Raw genomic sequence first — 16852 nt, 5'->3', positions numbered from 1 at the left:
AAAGGGCAAAATTGAAACTAGAACAAAGCAGGCTACTTTGGTGACAGTTAATAACAGACTTGACACTGCACAAAATTGCATCCTTGACAAAGAAGCAGAAGAGAAACAATCGCAGAACTTGGAGGAAAAAAAAGTCCTGAATATGAAAAAAGAAGTATAACCTTTGAATAACAGATGTTTCTAAAGAATGCTTACTGTTAATCATAAGTGAGACGTATGTAAAACTCTTAGTGAGTGCTTGAAAAATAGCAGGCATTATTAATATTTTCATAAAAGAACACTGAACAACTGTGATTTTACTGCACAAAAGCCTGTGCAAACATGATTTTGAACTGAGGCAGGTGAAGTTCAAGCTGATGGAGATGACGGAATTTCAGACAAAACAAGTAGCTACTGAGGATTCTAAATTTCTACCTGAAGTTAATAAATTGAAGAAAATTCCTTCTCAAATCCTTACTATTATAACCCATGATAATGTTTTCTCCAAGTTTCCTTCTGTTCTCATGCATATTGCAGGCCACTATAATCAGTGAGACTAACTACTGTTCACCCTGTTTTAGCACTATTTCTAAGAAAAGTGTAATTTTTTTTTTTTTTTTTTTGCGGTACGCGGGCCTCTCACTGTTGTGGCCTCTCCCGTTGCGGAGCACAGGCTCCGGACGCGCAGGTTCAGCGGCCATGGCTCACGGGCCCAGCCGCTCCGCGGCACGTGGGATCTTCCCGGACCGGGGCACGAACCCATGTCCCCCTGCATCGGCAGGCGGACTCCCAACCACAGCGCCACCAGGGAAGCCTGAGAAGTGTAATTTTTAAAGGCAATGTTAAAAAAGAATGCCATGAGTAATTTACCACTTTTTCACTCATGCATTTGAGGATTGGGGTTTAAAAAATTGTGAGGGGGGGACTTTCTTATCAATGACTGTAACTTGATAGTTAGTGGGTGATGAAAATTTTAAGCAAAAAAATATTTTATAGCTTTCAATACATAAAGAAATGTTTCCTTTTTGAATATGACCAAAACTTAAAAAACAGGATAAAGAAAAAAATTCCTGTATGAAAACAGATAATTATGTGGAGATGAAATGGGTAGGTTTGGTTCCTGGTAAAATCAATTAAAAAAAACTGAGCCTAGATATATCTTTAATAAGACATCAACTTTCAACAATAAAAATAGTAAAAGTATACAAATAGGTGAATAAATATAAAGTAGATTGCTTGTTTTACTAAACATAATACCTTCCAGGTCCATTCATGTTTTCACAAATGGCAAGATTTCATTATTTTTTATGGCAGACTAGCATTCTATTGTGTGTGTGTGTGTTGTGTGTGTGTGTGTGTGTGTGTGTGTGTGTGTGAGAGAGAGAGAGAGAGAGAAAGAGAGAGAGATGCTTAGTGAAATAAGTCAGACAGAGAAGGACAAATACTGTATGCTTTCACTTACATGTGGAATCTAAAAAACAAAACAAACAAATATAACAAAATAGAAACAGACTCACAGATACAGAGAACCTCCCCTGGTTACCACAGGGGAGGGAGGGGAGAAGGGGTGAAATAGGTGAAGGGTATTAAGAGGTGCAAGCTAGTGGTTATAAAATAAATAAGTCACAGAGATGTAATGTTTACCAAAGGGAATATAGTCAATATTTTATAATAACTTTGTATGGTGTGTAATCTATGGAAATATCGAATCACTGTTGTATACCTGAAACTAATATAGTAAGTCAACTATACCTCAATAAATAAAGGAAGGAAGGAAACTTAACACTATCACTTAACACTATAACAAAAACAAATAAAAAGTAGATTGCTTATAAAGGAACAAAAAACTTGGTGGGCTCCCATTTCTCTATGATGTTCAGTATTAGAAAAAGAGTAGAATGGACTTATGGAATATTTTGGAGAAAATTACCCAAGAATATTATTTTTAATGTGTGATGACAATTAAAAATAGTATCCAATATTTGAGTTCTTAGAAAATATGCTAAAAGGTGCCCTGTCTAAAAAATTTACTAGACACATGATTATTAACTGGATCATGGGATATATTCATAAAACAATGTTATTTTTGTTTTCCAGTGTCTTTTTAAATTATTCAGAGGGTCTAGTTTCTCCCCTACTGTGGGAGGAAAACTCAGGTGGGTCTGTGTCTTCTCTGGTAACTCTTAGGTACAAAAAAGTTACATAGTCACTTTAAGTCTCACAAGTCAGTCTCAATTCAAAAGTTGAACATTCAGGGCTAATAATTCAAACTTTTTTTTTATTGGAGTATAATTGCTTTAAAATGTGTTAGTTTCTGCTGTACAGTGAAGTCAATCAGCTGTCTGTATACCTGTATCCCTTCCCTCTTGGACCTCCCTCCCCCACCCCATCCCACCCATCTAGGTCGTCACAGAGCACCAACCTAAGCTTCCTGTGCTTTATAGCAGGTTCCCACTAGCTATCTATTTTACACATGGTAGTGTATATATGTCAATCCTAATCTCCCAATTCATCCCACCCTCCCTTTTCCCCTCCCTGTGTCCACATGTCCATTCTCTACGTCTATGTCTCTATTCCTGCCCTGCAAATAGGTTCATCTGTACCACTTTTCTAGATTCCACATATATGCATTAATATACGATATTTGTTTTTCTTTTTCTGGCTTACTTCACTCTGTATGACAGATGCTGGGTCTATCCACATCTCTACAAATGACCCAATTTTGTTCCTTTTTTTGGCTGAGTAATATTCCATTGTATATATGTACCACGTCATCTTTATCCATTCATCTGTTGTTGGACATTTAGGTTGTTTCCATGTCCTGGCTATTGTAAATAGTGCTGCTATGAATATTGGAGCACATGTATCTTTTCAAATTAGTGTTTTCATTTTCATTAGTTTCTTCATTTTCATATATACCCAGGAGTGGAATTACTGGATCATATGGTAGTTCTATTTTTACTTTTTTGAGGAACCTCATACTGTTTTCCATAAAGTCTGAACCAATTTACATTCCCACCAATGGTGTTAATTATAGTTTGCTTGGATATCGGGTAAGATAAGTACACCTTCTTCATCATTCGTCTTTCCTTCTCATTCTTTTACTTTTTTTTTACAAAATTGATTTGTTCTTTACTCTTTGAAAATTATGTAAAAAATGTTTGAATTACATTGAATTTATAGGTTAATTCAGGAAGAATTTCCATCCTTATACTATTGAATCTTTCTATCCACAAACATAGCAGAACTTTCCATTTAAGTCCTTTGCCTTCAGTAAAGTTTTTATCATTTTCTCCACAAAGATCTTGTTTATATCCTAAAAAATAAATATGGAAAACACAAACAATTCAATGAGAAATGGGCAGAGGCTATGAATAGGCAATTCATACAAGTGGAAATCTTGTTGCCCCTATAGACATATGAGAAAACACTACTGATAACCAGGGGAATGCAGATTAAATCAAAATATCACTTCATACCATCTAATTGGCAAACATTAAACAGTGTGACAATACAAAGTGTTGGAAATGATGCTGAACCTTTAAACTGTACCGACTGACATTTGAATTGACACAACCACTGATGAGTATAATTTAATGTAATTGAAAATGTTTGTATACTACTACCCACTAATTCGGTTTCTCTCTCTAAAGAAACTCCTGCATGATTTGAAAGGTATTTGTTATTATGAAAAAGCTAAAATAACTTAACTGTCTTTAGTAGAGGAATGGCTAAACTGTAGTTTAATTATGCAATGTAATTCTGTTCAGCAGTTGAAATGAAAAAATCAGCTCTGCTCAAAAACATAATGTGGCTGGTAAAAACAGGTTGCAAAAGTGAGTACAACTTACGTGGTTTTTAAGAACACAAAATAATGGTATATACGTTACTTATGGATGCATATGTGAGTAATAAAAGAACAAAAATTTAAAGGGAATGACAAAGTCAACTTTAGAATAATAATTATCTCTGAGGAGAAAGAAAGGGAGGGAATAAAAGAGAAATGGGCTGTTTTTTTCCTGTAAAATTTTATCTTGGAAAACCAAAGAGAATATGTCAAAGATTAATATCTGTCAAATATGGGTATATAGATTTCTGTTAGATTTTCTGAGATTTTCTGTATTTTTTTAATTCTTTCATAATTTGTAAAAAATCTTAGATTTAGTGCCGATGTAATAACAGATATTTAGATGTAGTAACACAGTAGATTTCTAACCTAACTGCATTTTACATATAAACGCAAAATACTTTTGAATTGTAAATAAATATGGAAATTTCCAGAAATGCAACTATGCTACAAATCAAGGCAAAACCAGACCAAAATTTATTTCCTCATTTTGGAATACCATTCATTATGGCAATGACATCTGTGGTATTTGAATTACAATACAAAACACCTGTGTCAGTTCAGTGATGTAGCTGCTAGGAGTCTACATATGGATTCAAGCAAATAAGCATTTCATTGTGTCATCTAGTATAGTCAATAACACATTAAAATTTATACTATATCATTGCAATTTATATTATTTGTGGCAATCATAACTATGTAGCTAAAATTATTAGAAACTACTTTCATTCTGCCTTTACATGTTAGCTAGGCATTGGGTTTATTTTTAAAAGATTATGTATGAAGGTAGATGATATTATTTCTCGACTTCATCGCGGAATAGGAAAGGCATGCCTGAAAGGGTTGAGAGCACTGGTCTGGGCTCATCCTCTGTCTCCCCACTGACCTCCCCACTTACACACAGGCTCTGTGAGAAATCAAGTTCATTAGGACAGGGAGGGAGGCAGGGCGGGCTTAGGGATGAAGTAAAGATGTGGATTCCCTGAGTCTGGGAAGATGGAGAGGTGACAGTTTCTACAGAGACCTGCCCCCACTCTCACGTAGCTTTTGACGTGACAGAACTGTGAGGGAATGTGGATACTTTGAAGAGGATGCCTCTGAGGGCCAACTCTTAGAATGTAGGGAGTAGCAAAGCCCAGCAGAGGGAGCCACATGACGACTGATCTCGGAAGATCAGCCAAGCCAACAAATGGGCACTTGGAAGCAGTTTAATTTTCTTGGGGAAAAGAAGTAAGGCAATGTGAGGTCTCATAACTAGGATTCATGAAATTGATTCTCTCTGTTGGAGGATAATGAATGGATACTATCATACAGTACAGAAGAACAGAAAAAATTGAATGTTGACTGGCACTGTGTCCCTATATTCCTGGCTTCAGGAGTATCACAGTACCATTTCTGTGGCCAGCATCCACTCTTTCTGTGCAATTCTTATCCTATGTCCCCTTTTCATCATATTCTCAGTGCAACCAAATCTCTGTCTCCTTTGCCCACAGATTAAATCTGAAAAGTTCTTGTTCTTTATCAGGCAATGAAAATTTTTCTCCATCTAATTTGCAACCATTTCAGACTAGTTCTGGAGTCCATCTTGCATAAATTAGAAGGTTCATGAAGGGCCTTCTCTCACTAAAATTTACTTTACCCCAGAAATAATTTACCCGTCTTCCCTAAAATGAAAATTGCTACAAATTTTGTGGGGGCATAGTTTACAGAAATGTAAAGAAAACTTTTTAGAGAAACAGACCATGTTCCTACATGGAAAGACTCTATGCTATAGGAATATCAATTCTTCCTAAATCGATAAGTACACCACAATAAGTTCCACATGAATTAAATGTTAAACATTTTTTTAAATCTATTAAAAATCCAATTATAATTAATCTGGATAAGTTATGAAACCTCTGAGAGGAGTAGGACATTCTAATACCAAAAACAAAAGCAAAAACAAAAAAACAAAGGGAGAATTTGACCATATAAAGTTTACATTATTGTATTAAAGAAAAATCAAAAATAAACTGGATAAAAAATGTATACCAATTATGAGAGCATAGGCTTAAATATTATTTTAATGAATGACACATATAAATGTAAACAAAGCAGAAAGGCTTCAGAGTATAAAAGGACAAAAATTTGGACAATAACTAAAGAAGAAATGCTACTAGTTAATAATTACAAAGTGTTCAAACTCTAATAAACAAATCAATTCAAATGAAAAGAAAAAGAGAGACCATTTTTTACTTCCAAATAGCAAACATATTTTTAAAATTGTGTAACTACCTACTGGTGAGTAAAATAGCACTCATGCATCAATGAGAGATGTATATAAATATAGAGAGATATAGATAAATATAACTTTCCTCAATTATTCATAAAGACCCTTAAAATAACTCAGATATTTCAGCTTAATGACTCTATTTTGGGGGAATTTATGCTAAGGAAATAATCCAAAGATTTACACACAAATGTATCAATTGTAGCATTAGTCATAAGATCAAAACTTTGGAAAAAAGTCTTCACATCCATCAGGAGGGTAAACTCACTATGGAATATTATGTCATTATTTTAAAATGATATTTTAAATGATAATATAACAATATGGAAATGCTTTATAATAGTAAATAAAAAGCAATATTTGTTTAATAAAAATATTAAAATATGTCTAACCTAATTAATTAGGGAAATAAATATTCAAACAATGAGATATCACTATGCACCCATCTGACTGACTAAAATTAAATAGAATGAAAATACCAAATGTTGATAAGAACCCTCACACATGGCTTATGGGAGTGTAGACTGGTACAACACCTATTTGATACCATCTAATGACGCTGAAGATAAGCACACCCGATGACCCAGCAATTCCACTCATAGGTATAGCACCCCGTGAACCCTGCCCATGAGCACCAGGGTACAAGAATGTACAAGAATACTCATGGCAGCAGTGTTTGGAATAGTCTGAAACTGTAAATGTCTGTCAGTAGTAGTATTACTTGTACTGTGAGATAGAACACAATAAAATGAACAAACAAGAGCTAGACATCGCAACATAGATCATTTTCACATAGTGTTGAGTGAAAGAAGCAAGTCATGAAAGAATATGTGTTGATTATTACATTTATATAAAGTTGGAAAATAAGTGAAACTAAACTATCTTGTTTAGAGGTATATACAAGGGTGGTTAAACTATAAAGAAATTCAAGGACATGATTATCATAAAAGTCAGAATAATATTACCTCCAGCAGGATGGTGGAGTTGTGAGGTGGAAGGATAGATTGGACAGTAGAGGGCTTTTCCGGGTCAGGGAGTGTTTGATTTCTGGACCTGGGATGTGATTACATCGGTGATAGCTTTACAATATTTTTTAAACTGCACATATATATTTTTATATATTATGTAATGCATGTTATATATTATGGGTTGAATTGTATCGCCTCCCTTCCCCCCAAAAGAAGATATGTTGAAGTCCTAATCCCCTGCAACTCAGCATGTGACCTTGTTTGGATATAGGGTTGTTGCAGCTGTAATTAGTTAAGATGAGTAGAGCAGGATGGGTCCCTAATGCAGTATGATTGGTGTCATAAGAAGGCGGCCATGTGAAGACACAGAGACACAGAGAGAACCATGTGAAGATAGAGGCAGTCCTTGGAGTGATGCATCTACAAGCCAAGGAACACCAAGGATTGATGGACATCACCAGAAGCTAGGAGGCAGGCATGAGCCAGATTCTCCTTTAAAACGCTCAGAAGTAGCCACTCTCATCAACACTGTAATTGCACTAGCAATCTCTAGAACCGTGAACAAATTTCTGTTGTTTGCGGTACTACTTTGCGGTACTTTGTTACGGCAGCTCTAGGAAACTAATACATTGCATTTTCACATTTAAAAAAAATATTTTTTTAAGTTCCCAAGAATTTATGTTTATGGTCTCTAATTTCTTGAATGAATCACAAAATCTAAAATAGAAAAGTAGTCAAATCATCCTACTTTATGTAGTCCCTGGAAAAGTTACACTCAAAGCCACAATTCAAAAATAAGGCTCTCCTATTCAGAAAAGGAAACTACGCAGTATATCTAGTTGTAGCAAGAGGTCAGGGATCCATTGTAAATGTCCAAGTACATTAAAAAATAAAGGACGTGGTTACTTCCAAGTTGGCCTATAAAATTTTCATCCTGACCCTTTGATTCCCTTTCTTACTAGAAATTCTCCAGCATCTGAAGTGACCCTGCATTAGCTTCTGGGAAGACATTCTTATTCATCGCATTTCACTCCAGAGCAAAGAAGTGCTGACCTGAAGGGAGATGTGACCCAGAACTTCTCCAGGGCGGAATACTGATGAACACAGAGGGCAGATTGTTGTGAGGGATGAGTTTTACTTATAATTCTGCTTCCTGAAAGTTAGGAGCAGAGATAGACTCTGAGTTTACAGAGCAATGTGCTTTCAGAAACCTCACTGAGGGGTGGCTTTTTTCTGACACTGAGTAAGCTTGTAGGAGTATTGCCTTTCTTAAATGTGTTCCATATGATCACAGGGTGCCATAAAAAAGGGCATAAAGGAGCAACACACAGAGAACAGATTTTTTAAATTAACAAAATGCAACATTATTTCTCTGTTACTTTCAAGTTTTCAAATATCCAAAGAGAGCAAAGTACAGAAAAAATTTTTTTAGGAAAATAATGACGTAGAATAGCACAGTCGTGAGAGATTTTGAAGCCAGGCTGTCTGCTTTCAAACCTCTGTTCTATTGCTTCTTAGCTTGGTATGGTTATTAGTCTAAAAACAAATTTCTTCATCTGTAAAATTAGGGGAAAAATGCACCTCCTGCAAAGGGTTGCTAGGAAGATTCCATGAGGCAATATGTGAAAAGCATGTAGCTCAGAATGTTGTACATGGCAAGTGCTTAATAAATATTAGTTGCTGGCATAATAATAATAATGATACTAATAAAAGTATTTCCAGATTTATACTTGAAGTAACTATAAAAATTTCCAGTAGAATTGATCACAGAATAGGCTCCCTGGGGTCACTTAGCTCACCCCAATTAAACTAGGCTGAGAAGGAAAATTTCAGCTTCTCAAGTTGACCATTCTAGTAGTTAACTTCCCTATCAAAAAATTAAATTCACTCAGTTTCCTGGTCTGTTAGATAAGTGGGTTGGATTAAATAATTTCTAAGGAGATTTCCAAGCACTAATAATCTGTATTTCTAAACAGCATTTGTCAACCATAAATTGGACATGTTACATACAGTCTTTAATTGTCTTTCTTTTAATGAGTATTTTATTTTACTAGCTTCTATCCCTTTCCTTTCAAAATATGACCCTTAGTCTAGTTTGGTGGTCAAAGTGTTTTGTGTTTTTTGTTTTTGCCCCAGTTGTATTCCAAAGGAGCCTCACAGACTTCGGCAGCTTAATATTGTCAGTGTTCAGTCAGAGGGCTGAGCAATTTCCATACCACTGATGTTCCCTTGAACCAAACATTTAGGTTTAGTTCCCTTGAAAGAAAAGAAAAAGATGATTTTGAAGAAATCTCATCAAGAGACTGAAGACTTTTAAAGCTACATGTATGAACCTCAAAGATTGTGATATAACCTTCATTTTTAATGATATTTGCTTGGTTATCAGAATCACTTTGTATTTCCAAATCCACCTAGGGGTAGGAACTATAACTCTAGACAGTGCTCCAGCCTCCCAACCGAAATCGTTTGCTCTCAGGCCCACTCTCCCATCACCTCAGTACATTTGCTGGTTGTCCAGGAGGTGGCGCTGTTGTTTCAAAGCAGTGGCTTCCATGGGGTCTAGAAATGGAACTTGGAAAAATGGGTGGTATACAGCGGAAGAGGTTCAAAGGGAAGCAGCGAGAAAAGGCCTGTTTAATGAACCTTGTGGAAAATGATAAAATATGTTTAAATAATTGTCTTCCTCATTCTCCCTTTCTAGGGGCGAACGTGAACATGAAGACCAACAACCAGGATGAGGAGACGCCTTTGCACACGGCTGCCCACTTCGGCCTCCCGGAGCTGGTGGCCTTCTACGTGGAGCACGGGGCCATAGTGGACAGTGTGAACGCCCACATGGAGACCCCACTGGCTATCGCAACCTACTGGGCCCTCCGCTTTAAAGAGCAGGAGTTCAGCAGGGAGCATCACCTCATCTGCCGCATGCTGTTGGACTACAAGGCCGAGGTCAACGCCCGGGATGACGACTTTAAAACTCCGCTCCACAAGGCAGCCTGGAACTGTGACCACGTGCTCATGCACATGATGCTGGAAGCTGGCGCAGAAGCCAATCTCATGGATATCAATGGCTGTGCTGCCATCCAGTATGTGCTGAAGGTCACCTCCGTGCGACCTGCCGCCCAGCCTGAGATCTGCTACCAGCTGCTGTTGAACCATGGGGCGGCTCGAATATACCCTCCACAATTCCACAAGGTGAGGCTGTGTCCTAGGGCACCAAGTGAAGAACTGGGTCGTCAGCAGGGTAATGGGGACGCAAAGGGTGGCTTGGTCTGAAATCTCCAAGTAACTCAAGCTTGTTTGAGGCTTGAGTCTTTGGGCTGCCTCTGCTCCACAATCTGACATTCCATTTACACATACAACCCTAGCTATCTTGTCCTAGTCCAAGTTTGTTTGAAATCTGGGGCTGAGAGCAAAGAAGGAGAGCAAGGTAGTAGATAATTTTCCATGTCTTGTGTGAACACCAGTGAACTGGTAGTGGCTTCCTTGGGGACTGAGTGAAAAAGATCAGAAGGCCACTTTACGTCTGCAGGAGAGGTGAACGGTGTGGACGCAGGCCTTGCCGTCTCTTAAGCAGAATGTTTGCTCTAAAGATGATTGAGACTGCTCTGGAATTAGTTTGTAGACATGAAAGGGCCACTCGGTTTTCTGGTTTAATGAAAGCTAACATTTATTAAGAACTAATAGTCATATTTATTATAATGAATTCTATTTATTAAGCACACTGTTATAAGCATTTTACACTTCTTAATTTAATTTATTTAATTCTGTAACAATCTGATAAGGTAAATAATATCATCATCCCTATTCTATAGAGGAGGAAACTGAGGCACAGAGTAGTTAAGTAATTTGTCTGACCTCACACAGAGGCAGTGCCAGTATTCAACCTTGGTTCATTTGGTGCTAGTGTTTAGCTTTATAGTAAGTATGACACTGCACAGCCTTTATTTTAAACAGTATTTAATGATAATCTCTAATGGGCTAGCAGGGACCAGATATTACCAATACTGGCATGACTAAGACATGGTAACTATCCTCAATTAGCTTAGGAGCTAGTGAGAGAGACAAACACATAAAGAGATAACTTTAATATTCCGTGGTAAATGACAAGGTAGAGGAATAAAGGGTTCTCTAGGCACATGGAAGAGAGAGTTTTGCATTAGGTTGATGACGGTCATTAATTTGGAAACCAAAATGCATTTCACCTTAAATAAAGAAATCAAATGATAATTTACCTAGGATCTCACTCATTTAAAAAAAATTAATTAACACGCAGTAGAGGAGTTTTATGTATAAACCAGCTAACTAATGTAGGGTCACAGAAAGCTAGTTGATAGAAGTTTTACTAAATTCACAGCCAAGTGCTACCTCCTACCTTGGTAAAATGTCAGAGACTTGTCTGAAGTCCTGCAGTGTGAAGTTTAGTTGAAAGAAAAGTTCCACTAAAGAATTTAAGGGGAGAGCACTCAGAAAATTCCAGATAGACAACCCACAGAAAGTTCCAATGTAGACATGATGAGTTCAATGATTTATGTGATCTCAGTAAGGAATTTTCTCTTGGTTGTCAGTGTTTTAATGAAAGATTAAGTAATTTTTTTCCTTAAAATTTTATGTAATACTCATAATGTCCTGGAACTTTAATTTTATAGAAAATTTCAAAAGATTATGTTGATTAGGAGTAGGATAACAAATAATAGTGTTACAATAATGTCCTTTGTTGAGCTCTAAATAGGCTGATACATATTATTTAATTTTATTTTATAATAATCTCTGAGGTAGGGGCTGGCATTATCCTCATTTAAAAGGTGATAGAATTCAGATATTTTCCTAAAGTCACACAGAGTAAGTGGTCAAGTTCATTCATTCATTTATTTAACAAGTATTCACTGAGCACTACTTTGTGCCAGGAACTGTTCTAGGAGTTGGAGATAAAGCAATGAACCAAACAAAGGCCTTCATGGAAGACACTTTCTAGTGGGAGACAGTGGGAAAAACAAAACAACAAACTAATAAATATACTCTGATATGTTAAGTGCTATGGAGACGTAAAGCAAGGTAAAGATAATAATAGAATGTGGGCTTTCTTTGGTGTTTATATATGTGCTGTTTTACAAAGGCTAATTAGAGAAAACGAGGATATGAAGGAGCAAGTCATGTGAATAGCTGGGGGTGGGCAGGGGTGGTGGTGGGGGGAGCATTCTAGATATAAGGAAAACCAGGTGCAGAGGTCCTGAGGTAGGAGAGGACTAAACATGTCTGAGGAAGCCAGAGTGCCTGAAGTGGGGTGAGAAAGGAGGAGGAGAAGTCAGAGAAGCGTGAGGGTGATTTGCAGACCATATATATGACCCTGTAGACTGTGCTGATATCCTTGGTTTTTTATTCTGAATGAGAGAGTAAGTCACTGAATGATTTTGAGTGAGGGAAAAAAAAATCTGATTTATGTTCCAAAAAGTTCCTTTTGACTGCCTTTTGGAGAATAACTCTACGAGGGAGAGGGGCAAAGGTAGTACAGTTATCTAGATAAGAGATAAGGGTGGCTTAGACCCACAGTGGAAGTGGGGTAGAGAGAGAGGAGAAGTGACCAGAGGACTGGGCTATGGGGCACTCCAACTAGAGTTTGGGTAGATGAAAAGGAATCAGTGAAGGAAACTGTAGAAAGTCCTTGAGCTAGGAGGAGAATCAAGATGGAATGTTTTCCTGGAATCCAAGATAGAACATGAGGAAGGAAGATATGGAATCAGCTGGGTTGAATATAGGTGGCATTTCAAATAAGATGAGGGCTAAGAAGTTGCCATTGGACTAGACAACATGGATTTTATTGGGAACCTCAACAAGAGTTATTTTGGTGGATCACTGGTGAGAAAAGGTTAATTAAAGTGGATTCAAAGGAAAAAGGGATAAAAGGAAGTGAAAACAGTGAGGGGTTTGAGGCATTTTCTTGTAATGCAAGAGTAGCTAGAAGGGAATGATGGCTGATATGTTTGTTGGCTGATGGGAGTGTTCTAGGAAGGGGAGAAAATTTGCTGCAGGTAATTATTGGAGCGCCATCTTGAAGATGGGACCTAGTGCACAAATGGAGGTGTTGGTCTTAGTAACACAGACAGTTCATCCATCATAGCAAGAGGGAAGGCAGCGCCTGTGTGCCCAGATGCAGGGCTGTTGGTAGATATGTTAATAAGAGTTTATATAAGTACTCTTATGATTGCTTCTATTTTCTCAGTAAAGAATGAGAAGTGGTTGGAGAAGAGGTTTGAAGACTTAAGGGCAAAGGTGAAGGTGTGAGATGTTTACCTTGGGGAGCAAATGGACTTGGGAAATGTAATAGAATTGCTGGGTGGCTCAAGCCCATTAAAAGTTAATAGTCATATGTTTGATTCAGAATGTGGTCTGTCTGACTCCTGAACCTAAGCCCTTAGATTTAGCAGTTTCTGCTGTGTTTTATGACATTGCCCAGGAAATGTATTTAAACCTAAAGGATCACAACACAAGAAAAGACCTAAAGAGGTCATTTTGTTTAATTCTCAAGGCTCTAGGCAGAAATAGTGCTCTTGTTGTATTTGCAAATCTCCATGAAGGCAGATTCTACAGCACTCCCTTCCTTGGGTGTCTCTTTGATTTTGGAACACCGCCCCCTCCCACCCCTGAGTCCCTCCTGAGTCCCTCCCACTTTTTTTTCTTTTTGGTAAATATTCGAAACTAATCCTCTGCTTCTTATTCCTGACCTGGAATAACTCATATGCATCCTATTAAATCCTTAAATCTCCGTATCAGTTTGTACCTAAGGCTTCTCTTTTTTCCCAAACCAAATTTTATATTTCTCCCAAGTTTTTAGCTGTTACTTGTTTTTGCCTCTGGATCTTGGTCAAGATATGTCTGAAAAGGTCGAGAATTAGGACAACGCTTAACCCTTATATTTTCTCTATAAATTTTGAGGAAAGACTGCTACCTAAATGGCCTGAAAAAATATTCATGAAATCTACTGTTGAAGGTAGTTGTTTGACCTCAGTTGTTAATTCTCACCTTCCTTGCAATTTTCCCATTGATCAGTAGGCTTTGGACTTTTAAAATTTTAAAATAAAATCCAATACTAAGGTTGGATCGAAGGAATATTTTCTTACTTGAACTGTTATACATATTTCAGCCTTAGAAATAAAATCAAATGGTTATATTCTATGAAAAATTCAGCAACTTTTATTTAAAGTGCAGTGATCCATAGCTTTTAGCTATGAATATCTACTGCTTAGTTTGCATCCATTTTCTGGATCATACACACTGGTATCTAGATTTGGCTGAAACAATAGATATTAACAATCTCTAGAGTGAGTATACAACCCAGCATTTTAAATTACATATGAAGGGCTTCCCTGGTGGCGCAGTGGTTGGCAGTCCACCTGCCGATGCTAGGGGACGCGGGTTCGTGCCCCGGTCTGGGGGGATCCCACATGCCGCGGAGCGGCTGGGCCCGTGAGCCATGGCCACTGGGCCTGCGCATCCGGAGCCTGTGCTCCGCAACGGGAGAGGCCACGGCAGTGAGAGGCCTGCGTACCGCAAAAAAAAAAAATAATAATAAAAAATAAAAATAAATTACATATGAAATGGTTCCTATTTAAAAATGTTACCTCTGCTTTATCACTCATAACTCATTCATTCTAGACTTGCCATGCTATGCATGTCAAGAATAAAGAAGCATGGAATTTGGAGGGGGATGTCAAACAAATTTGGGTCCTGCCACTCACCTAAGAGTGTGATTTTGAATAAATTACTTGCTTCTTGAGCCTAAATTTCCTTCCCTGTGAAATGGATATACTCTTATGCCTTGGCAATAATATGCAGACCAGGTCCTTCACTAGAAAGAAATTAATGTTACTCATAGCACACCACAGATATACTCAGAGCCCAGAGGATGGTGCCAAACATTTTCTTACTCTTTCTGGAGTCACTGTCAGCCCTCACAAAGTCTCCCCCCCAATTCCTCACCTCAGCCTTCATCCTGCATCTATAAATATCTCTTCCTTGGACTACCTCCCCTTTTTTCTCTACCCACATCTCACTAGAGTGGTCATTCTTCATAGTGGGACTTCTAGAAGACAAACAATCGATCTCTTTCTAATACAGCTCACTTCATAATGCATAATTTTGTGTATATTTATGCTGTAAGGCTACCTTCCTTCCAGGGAAGAGGGTAGAGAAGGACAGAGGGCATGGATAATAATATCCTTCTCCTAAGGTTGTTCTGAGAATGAAACAAGATAATATTTAAGAAGTGTTTACCATGACTTCCCTGGCTGTCCAGTTGTTAAGACTTCACCTTTCAATACAGGGGGTGCAGATTCAATCCCTGGTTGGGGAGCTAAGATCCCACATGCCTCACGGCCAAAAAAGCAAAACATAAAACAGAAGCAATATTGTAACAAATTCAATGAAGACTTTAAAAATGGTCCACATCAAAAAAATCTTTTTTTAAAAAAAGGAAGTGTTTATCATTTCTGGTCATGGCAACCTTTAAACAAAAGATGACTATAAGTGTTATCATTACATATCTGTTGAGCAGTAGAATCCATGTTCCTGGGCCTGGTTTACCCACAGGGGCCTTTCCAACCAGGAGAGACAATGTGTGAGAATGCCCAGAGATTAAATGTTGAGTTTTACTCTGAAGCCCCCTGGTGGTTGACTATGGATGAAACAGGTCTCTGCAAAAGTAAGTAAAAGACCCTCTCCCCATTCCCCTGTAAGAGCCACTTAAGGGTTTGGGCTGCTGCTATCCTCCCCAGGAGCGTGGTGCTGGTGGGGTGGAGCCACAGGTGACTCTGGACTGTGGAGGGTGAGCCTGGTCCTGGAGGATTGCTTCCTCCTGGCTCACAGGTGAAGGGAAGCGGCTCCTACAAGGCTCCACATGGGGCTGCTGATCTGGAGAGCAGCAGTGGTCAAGCTAGGAGCACACCTGCCTCCCCTTCCGAAGACGTTCCCAAGGGTGTTCATCGTTTCTCCCTCATCAGTTTTAGAGTCAACGTGGTCTTCACCAATCAGGAGGGATCTTTAAAGTTCCCAACCTCAAACAATTGCTTCTTCAAAGACATGCCCTCTGCCTGATTCCTAAAGATTTCTTTCACTTCCTTGCCAAACTTACTTGGCTAGACCTCTGGTATAATAGAATGAAAGCACTTCCTTCTGGGATTGGAGAGCACAAGCATTTGGAAACTTTACTTTTAGAAAGAAATCCTATCACAATGTTATCTGTGGAGCTGGGGAGTGTAACTATATTAAAAGCACTGAACTAGAGACATTGCCTTCGTGAACCCCTGCAGCTTATTGTGCACAAAGGATTGGTAGCTATTCTGGCCTCCCTGTGGCTCTGGGCAGCAGAACACACTTCCCCTGGAGATGCAAGTTCTTGAGGTTTGTAGGACAATTATGATGAAAAACTGCATTGAAAGTGAAGTTAGTGCTTTTTAAAGATGTGCCAGACTAGGGGCAACAGGCCTTTAAATGGATTTTCTGTTCCTGCAAGAAGTCTTGCAAATGTGAGGAAGGCCCCAGGTCCTGTTCACAAAGGCAGTTCTCTGAGAGATAACAGCGAGGAGGGGTAGGAACAGGGGCTTAGTAACCTTGGATATGAATTCTAGCTTGGCCATTTACTTGCTCTGTGATTTTGAAGTCCCTTAATCTCTCAGATCCAAGAGAAAATGAAGAGAAAAGTATCAACTTTTCAGGATTGTCTGAGGAGTGAGTAAGACATGTAAATCACTGAGACTATTAGGTGCTCAACAAAATCATTTCCTTTCCTCCTCCTCC

At 38.2% G+C, this 16852-nt stretch overlaps 1 protein-coding gene across 2 annotated transcripts in view; it reads left to right on the top strand.

Moving 5' to 3' along the window:
- Positions 1 to 16852, top strand: part of ASB4 (ankyrin repeat and SOCS box containing 4) — a 120873-nt gene that overhangs the window by 92140 nt on the left and 11881 nt on the right. For both annotated transcript variants that reach the window (XM_082846465.1, XM_082846466.1), the window contains one exon: positions 9765 to 10255. In XM_082846465.1, the coding sequence (XP_082702591.1) occupies positions 9765 to 10255 (491 nt within the window). The remainder of the gene's footprint in view (positions 1 to 9764; positions 10256 to 16852) is intronic.

The sequence above is a fragment of the Leucopleurus acutus genome (genome assembly GCF_964270905.1).
Source record: "Leucopleurus acutus genome assembly, chromosome: 9".
Taxonomy (NCBI): domain Eukaryota; kingdom Metazoa; phylum Chordata; class Mammalia; order Artiodactyla; family Delphinidae; genus Leucopleurus; species Leucopleurus acutus.
Note: the sequence above shows the minus strand (reverse complement) of the source record. Positions and strands in the feature narration are given on the sequence as shown.